Below are 8,385 nucleotides of genomic sequence, written 5' to 3' on the forward strand. Positions count from 1 at the left end.
AGATACCTGGGACTTCCCACTTTTGCTAACTATACTGCAATTTGTCTTTCCCCATCTGGCCCTTTTAACAACAGACAGATTTCACCCTTCTGTTGCTAAATGATCTGTTATTTCCTTTCCTTGACTCACTGACATCATGTCTAAACAGCTACTATAGAAACACCCACTCAAACCAAATTTAGGAGAGAGGTTTCCATTTCCTCTTTTATGCATTAAGTGTGTCTGTTCATCTCTCTCACACAGAGAGTGACGTGACGCAACAAGGAGACAGACAGGGACAAGTAGAGCTACAGAAAGGAAAATTATTCACGAGGCAAATAAAAAAAGAGAGACAGACCAGAGACCAGCAAATACATATATCATTGTCGGATATGGCCAGGTTGGATGTCATAGAGGTGTTTCATGGTATTTCTTTTCCTGGACATCTGCACACACAGGAGTCTTTGCAACTTGCTCAGAAATTTCCATTTAAGGACACGGATATCCTCATTGCCTCCTATCCAAAGTCAGGTAAGAAGAGAGGACAACCTGATCAGGATACATGTAGTGTTCTTAAGCGTAATGCAACTTACCACACAGGCATACTGAGTAACTCATTGCTGACACGTTGCTGCAGTTTGTTTAAATAATACTGTGGCTGACATTTATATGATTATTTTGCAGTGTGTTTTTTTTTTTAAAAGCATATTTTTTGTTGTTTTTATGATTGGATTTAATGAAAAGTCAGTTTACAGATGTCATTTGGTGTCTGTTTTCTCCTCACAGGCACCACATGGATGCAGCAAATTGTGACTCTCATATCCAGCAAAGGGAACCCAAACTTGTCCCAGACTGTCCCAAACTGGACTCGGGCTCCCTGGCTGGAGCAATATTATTTTTCTGTGCTACTGGAGGCCTCATCGATCACATCTCGAGTTATCACCACACACCTGCCTCACCACCTGCTGGGCCCTGCCCTCCAGGGCTCCAAAGCCAAGGTCAAATTTACATGTTTGAGTGACCGCATAGACCACAGAGCCATTAGCTGATAGTCCAATATATCGGTCAGGTCAATACATAGTATTGCCAGTTAGTTAATTGGTTGTTATAGTTAACTTAAACTAAATTCAAACTAAAACTAGGGGTGAAAAAACATTTAAGTTAACTAAAATAAAAATAAAAACTAGACTTTAGAAACTTAAAATCACAATATTATGTACTTACAAAACTAACTAAAATATAATAAATATACAGAAATTTCTTTAATTTTAGTCTTTGTCATTTTGATCAAATTTGTTAACACAACAAGCATGAAGAGGCATTGGTGCATATTGAGACTCGGCTGTCAACATGACATTGAGTCATTGTGTTGTAATACCTATACCCATTATGAACGTCCTGAATCTGTGCCCTGAAAAATAACCCCATATTATAATAAACTAAAACTGAAACTTAAACTATATAAAAACCTTAAAAACAACAACACAATACAAACATGACCCTCTTACTCTGTGTCCTCTCGCAGGTCATCTATGTGAGCAGAAACCCTAAAGATGTAGTGGTGTCCTTTTACCACTTCCACAAAATGGCAAACTTCCTCCCCGAGGCTGGCACATTTTCAGAATTTTTCAATCGATTCCTGGAGGGCACACGTGAGTTGACGTTGGGACAAAAAATATGTTTTATAGTTGTGTTTGCATGTGAGGATGCACTTACTTCAGCTCTGCACCCCAAACTATAATTTTATAAAATGTTCAGTATTTTGTCACATGTATTTGTTTTAGTGTCCTATGGGTCCTGGTTTGACCATGTTAAAGACTGGACCAGTCACACAGCAACAATGAACAATCTGCTTCACATCACCTATGAAGAGATGTCGCTGGTAAAGGAATCGATTAATTAATTCTCGTCATACTAAAAGTACATTTTTAAATAGACAGCTAAGCGCACAATTTTTCACAAGATACTTATCTTGTTCCCCAATCACAATGGCTGAGACAGGTCTTTAAGTAGAAGTTCCTGTTGTTAAATGTCACTTTGCAGTCACTTCTTGTAACTAAGCTTGCATATGTAACCTCAAATCTTACATCAGAGGATATGTTTTTTTATTTAGCATTTTACAGAAGCCATTGCACACTGCTCGCAACCAAATTCTTCCTAATATTATAACATATAACATTTTTATATCATTATTATTTTCTTCTACCGGCTGTCAGGACCTATATGGCACGATAAAGAGGGTAAGCTCTTTCCTACAAAGCAACCTGGTGGAGGATGAGGTCAACAACTGTGTGAAACACTGTAGCTTCAGCAGCATGAAAAACAACAAAATGGTCAACTACACCCTGATTGATGAAGAGATAATAGACCATAGCAAAGGCTCCTTCATGAGAAAAGGTGGGGCTCTGTTCTGTTATAAACAGATAAAGCAATTGATTGATTGTGTCCTATCCCTCCCAATATGTGATCCAAATGTTAAAAAAACAACCAAACAAAAGTGATTTTACTGCAAAATAATACGGTAAAATAACAAAGAGGCCCCAAGAATAATCTGAGGGGTCAAAAAGTTATTAAAGAAATTTTAAAAGGATTCTGTTGCACAGATTTTCTTCTCTACTTTTACCTTTGAAATATGGATACTTTAATCTCTTCAGACCTCTAAAATCCTTCGGATGAAACTATCTGAGATCAGAGAGAAAAATATCTTTGGTTTGCTTGAACTTCTCACAATTCATGTCCACATTAAAGCCATAACCCGTAAAAAAAAAGGTCACAAGTAAACATTGTTCCAATTTAAGGTTTCATAAACCAAAAATATTAGGAACTATTGTTTTAAAGCACAAAACATTACAACTAGACATTGACACAAGTTAGTAGCACTTTCTGATCCTTTTAAAGACATTAATAAATTAAATGTTGTTTGATATTTTGAGAAATATGTTTATTTATTTCCTTCAGGGACATAAGTAAGCATATTTCCCAAATGCCAAACTACTGTATTCCTTTTAAAGCTTTGTTTTCATCTATAAAGTCTGTAAACAAATGAGTCAACAGTCCTATATTTAAAATCATGTTCAGTTGAGAAGAACTAAAATGCTTTTTTGTGCTTTGATTATATTCAGTATGTACATTTACCTGTAGTTTACACTTGGCCTTCAATTAAATATCATCCTTTTTGCTTCAATCCTTGTTCCCTTCCTACAATTAAGGCAAGATTGGAGATTGGAAAAACATGTTCACAGAGGAACAGAATCAATATTTCAAAAGTGTCTTCAAGTCCAAGATGCAAGACTGCACTTTAGAGTTTGTGTGGGAGGAGCCAGACAAAGAGGAGATGCACGCACAAACTGTGAACAAAGCCGAATGAAGTTTGAAGTCATGTACGAGACTGCACAAGTGGAAGGTTTTCTCTTAGCTGTACTTTAAATGATTTTAGCTGTATAAAATCATACTAACATGTAGTAAATTCAGTCCTAAATTAAAAATAATGTTCACAGGACATTTTCTGACATGCAATGTTTAGTAGCCAATGCCTCTTATATCCATTGCTCTTGCTTTCATAAATGTGTGTGATGTGCCGCTTGTGGTGATGTATTCACAGTTTTGATGCGACAACTGTATGAATAAAAATCAGATTAACTGAATCCTCTTGAATGCATGGTGCAAATTATGTGTTTTTTGGTACATACAAGTGGCACTTAAGGTTGCTAATGTGCAGTACAAGCAAAGAAATTGACAGTTATGTAAGCGACACAACAATAAGCAGAGGGGGAAGGACAGGTCAAAGGTTTTAATATAAAGCTCCTTGTCCACAGGACTGAGTCGTCCTTAAGCGTCCTGTCACTTCACACACCCAAAGAAAGGTGTTGTTCCCCCTCCAGTTTTAATGCACTGGAGTGCTTTGATTGAATCCTATTGAGCGTGTGTGTGTGTGTGTGTGTGTGTGTGTGTGTGTGTGTGTGTGTGTGTGTGTGTGTGTGTGTGTGTGTGTGTGTGTGGAGAGCAAACATACGGTACAGAGGGTACAGTACACACTGTGCTCTGTGACTGCACGGATGGACTCTGATAACTGGTGGGAAGGCACTAGTCTGGTTGATATGAGCATTAATCCACAGTGGCTCATAGCTGACATCTGATTTATGGGCCACATTCATGTTGTATGATATAGCTCATATCCAACCACAAAGACGGTCAAAACAGTTGGAACACCCTACTATCTAAGATCACTTGTATGTCGGTATGGCTGGGTGTAAAAAACACTGTTATTCAACATTTTCTTTATTTTGTCTAATAATTTGTGTTTTCCTCCATCCTTTGCTTCTAACCTCTAATTTATGCTAAACTATATAAAAATACGCTAATTTACTTTCTTGCCAAGATTTAAATGTGAAGATCAATACCACTCTTATGTTTGTACGGTAAATATGAAGCTACAATCAGGAGATGGGTTAGCTTCTCATCTAACCCTCAACCAGACTGAATAGTTTGGAGTAGAAGCACACTATTATCAAATTGTCAAGTTAATGTTCAAAGCAAAAACAAAAACAACAACATATTGTTAATGCTGATAACACATCTTAACCATACATTTAATAAAAGTTAGGAATAATAAAACAAGAAAGATGACATTTTTGAAAAATAAATGTACATTCTTTTACAGAGACTGAGCATCACAGGAAGCTGCGCCCTCCACAGTGTTATAGATGTAGACCAAAGTATAATAAAGTTGTGTAAACCTTATTATGTAGGTGCAGAGATGACAAAAAACTGAAGCCAGTAGGTGTGCAATCCAATGCCAGCTCAAAAAACGATGAGAAATAAACTCACTCAAGAGCTTTTGACCCCTGTTGTGTGGTACAATAAATTATATTCTATCCTGTTGCACAAATACAATTTTGTGAGATGTTGTGGTGTAACCATAAATTAGTTATTGTCTCTCTGAATTGTGTCACAGCTATGTTTAACAATATCAATTGAAAGGGGAAACAAAATAGAGGAAATGCTCCTCTTGTAATATGTGACTGAAAGACTGTAACATATTCTACCTTTAGCCTTTGTCGTGACACTATCTCACCAAGTATGGACTTGTCAATCTGACTAACATAAACAGCTTAACCAAACTGTTATACATCAATACCACAATAAAATTTTGAAGCACAGTTGACAGTTTGGTTGTTGAAATCCGGAGATTAATTGAACAACTATAGCTAAAACCAGCAGTGTGATCCACGGTTAAATTAAAAAGGGTTCAGTTGCCTAGATCTGTGATTATCCAACTTTTTTCACCACGTACCACCTCAGAAAATCTTAGAAATATAAGAAGATTATTGAGTGTTGTTGAATCCTGTACAGAAGAAGTTCAAGAACCAGAGCTAAATTGGTGGAAAAGAGATACTAGTGGTCTACACTTCTCTTCCTAATGGTTTCCATTTACAGACGCAATTGCAGTGAATCTTACAAAACAATATGAATTGATAAAAGACAGTCATTTTAAACCAGTCAGCTAAATAATAGACGTTTCCTTTGAGGGTGAGGATGGCTGTCATGTTGCCATAGTAGTACCCCCTTTATTGGAAACTAATTGAATACATTGTGTTTCAACCTTTTTTTGGACTAGAGTAACAATTAGAGAAGGCAGCTGAGTTGCATTATGGAAATGTAGCTGCCATGTTTTGACAAGCAAGAAGAATGCGTGGCATTAAAAAAAGAAGCTGTATCAATTTTTATCCCTGTCTTTTAACTAAACCATCATGAGTGCAATGTTAGATTGGCGAAGTACTCTTTTATGCACTGAAGAAGGAGTTTAAAGGGCCATGTTACTCAAATTATCAAACCATTTTCTATTTTACTTTTTGTGGTTTCTAGCCATGCAGAAACTTTTGCATTAGTTTGTCCACATTTGAGAGAGAGAGAGAACCTGGAAAAATACAGTAAAACTTTTCAATTAAAAGCAGGGTCCCTGATAGACACAGGTCCCTTTTATTAGCCTGGTGTCGCTACTTATTTTGACAAATAAACGCAGGTCTCCATTAGAAGCCTGGTCTGGATTTTATAGAAATTCTTTAGATGTATAAAACCTCTTAAAACCCACTAAAAGATTTGCTCAATCAATAAATCATGAGCACCAAAATATCAAATGATCAAATGAATCATATGTTATTTTATAGTCTTATTTTTATACAACATTCATACTGGTATAAATAAACAATTTTATGGTATTTCCCATCTTTGCTTAGTAAGTTAGGACATTTATACCCATATAGAGCCCTGTTGCAAATAAAGGCAGGTTGACTTTAGTGATTGATGCAAATAAAAGCCCAGGCTATTAATTGAAGTTTTACGGTAAAACCAGAAGCCTCTGTATGGCCAGACACTAGAGGTAAATAAGAAAAAAAAGTTTTCTTGCCATAGTTAAGTTTGTACACAACAAAAAATGTAACATTGACAAGAACCAAAGAAAACAGATTTTATGAAACTATTTCATTAATCTAACATGCTCTTCTTTGATAAATACTGAAGGTTGTTTTAAAGATGCTTGAAGTACATCCAAGCTTTTGACTTTTTGTCCCTTTTATAATCAAGGCTACAGTTGTAAAAAAAAAAAAAAAAAAAAAAAAATTGTCATAACCTTTTATCTCCTGATTCAGCTGTGTGTAGATCATCTGACTAATCTAATTTAAGCAGCAGCTCTAGTCTGTGTGTATTTGTTTGCTTCCAGAGAAACAAAAGTGTTCAGTCGGTACCCATGGTGCCTTACATAAACAGCCATCAAGCTTAGTTTGGATTGTACAGGTGTGTGTCTGTGTGCTTGTGACAGCTTGTGTATATGCTGATCTGTTTTTGTATTGACTTGTCACGTGTGTGTGTGTGTGTGTGTGTGTGTGTGTGTGTGTGTGTGTGTTTGAATAGTGCTCCGGCCTAATTTGAAAGAAATGATATTCAAACTAAAGCTCATGCAACCTTGAAGACGACTGTCTCTTTCCTTTTCAAAACATGGTGTGAAAGCCTGTTTCATGAAAGAATCATTATTCATTATTCAATTAAATTATTCTCTGTAAAGTGGATTCAGCTGTTCAGAAAGGGAGGACATGTTAAATGACAGGAAGGTAAAGAAAACTGGTCCTTTGTCTGTGAAACAAGACTTGATCTTATAGAATGGTTAAACATTTTATTGTTCTATATTTAATGATACACAGCTCCCACTTTTTTATAAACGTGGTTTGTCGCTTTCTCTACTTTCACCTTCTGCCACTAATCTTTTTGATTTTTGTTAAACGCGTAGAGAATAATCAAGATGACAAGGGCTCCGATGTGCTGCTCTATCAGCTGCTAATAAAGTCCATGCACGGGCACACACGTGCATACGTACACATACAACTGTATCATTCAAGCTCTTTGTTGTGCACACGCTCACACATTTCATCCATGTGAGAAGCCTCTTCACACCTCTCCATATATACAGCTTCAGACTCTGCTGAGGGGAAGGAGGTTGAAGGGCAAAGCCGGTGTCAGTGTTAATTGCCTCGGATCACGAGGGTTCAAACTAAACAACAGACTCGGTTCTAATTTGGGAATCTTTTTTTTGTTTTTGAATGATTATTACTATTATTATTGCTGTTGCTAGCCTGTTTTGGGCAGGGAGGAATTTTCAGTTGTGATTTAGCCCACATATTGAGAGTGTGAGTTTTATTAATGTTTTTTATCATTAATGTGAAAGAGACCATATGATTTAAATTGTTATTCTTCATAAATATTCTACAACCCCACACTTCTATTCTGGCTAATTAAACCTCTGCTTAGGTTCAAGTTGAAATATCATGAATCAATAAGCGTGGTACAAATAAAAAGTACTCCCACTCTGACAAATTTAAATATAGTTGTAACATTGCCTCCTAAATCATTGGGAGAAACCGCCAGCATACTAGACTCTTTACAACATGTTTACAACATGTTCACAAGTCTTTCTTTGACTTTCAGAAGACATAAATCATAGCTCAACCACAAACCAACACTGGGCCGTAGCTACAATAACTATCTCTACTTCTGCACCTGTTCATCTCATATTCACTGTTTGTAGTTCTGTTCAGCTACAGTTTATCATAGAGCCACTGATTGTTGGTCACATGAATGAGAAAGTACCTGGAAGTCTGATAATGTATAAAGCAACAACATGATGTGACTCCTCTGGCCACCAGGTGGCCTTGTTTAACCAGCACGCATATCTCTGGCAGGATGAAGGCATTTAGGAAGACACACAGTGTTAAAAATGTCAAGGTTTCTTGACCTGTCTGGATGTATCATCCTTTACGTAGGCTCACTTGGATCCTAAAGGTGGACTCTACCAACTGGACACATAAAGGTCAGTTTACTCATCATTGGTGGTACTACTCGGCCTGTGACGTGGCT

At 36.7% G+C, this 8,385-nt stretch overlaps 1 protein-coding gene across 1 annotated transcript; it reads left to right on the forward strand.

The window, feature by feature from the left end:
* Positions 1-199: 199 nt before the first annotated feature.
* sult5a1 (sulfotransferase family 5A, member 1) lies at positions 200-3,633 on the forward strand. Its single transcript, XM_051379691.1, has 6 exons — positions 200-510; positions 766-977; positions 1,505-1,631; positions 1,764-1,861; positions 2,196-2,376; positions 3,189-3,633. The coding sequence occupies exons 1-6, from the start codon at positions 372-374 to the stop codon at positions 3,344-3,346; spliced, it is 915 nt and encodes a 304-aa protein (XP_051235651.1). The 5' UTR covers positions 200-371; the 3' UTR covers positions 3,347-3,633.
* The last annotated feature ends 4,752 nt before the right edge of the window (positions 3,634-8,385 follow it).

The sequence above is a fragment of the Dicentrarchus labrax genome, unplaced genomic scaffold, assembly GCF_905237075.1.
Source record: "Dicentrarchus labrax unplaced genomic scaffold, dlabrax2021, whole genome shotgun sequence".
In the NCBI taxonomy this organism is placed as follows: Eukaryota; Metazoa; Chordata; class Actinopteri; family Moronidae; genus Dicentrarchus; species Dicentrarchus labrax.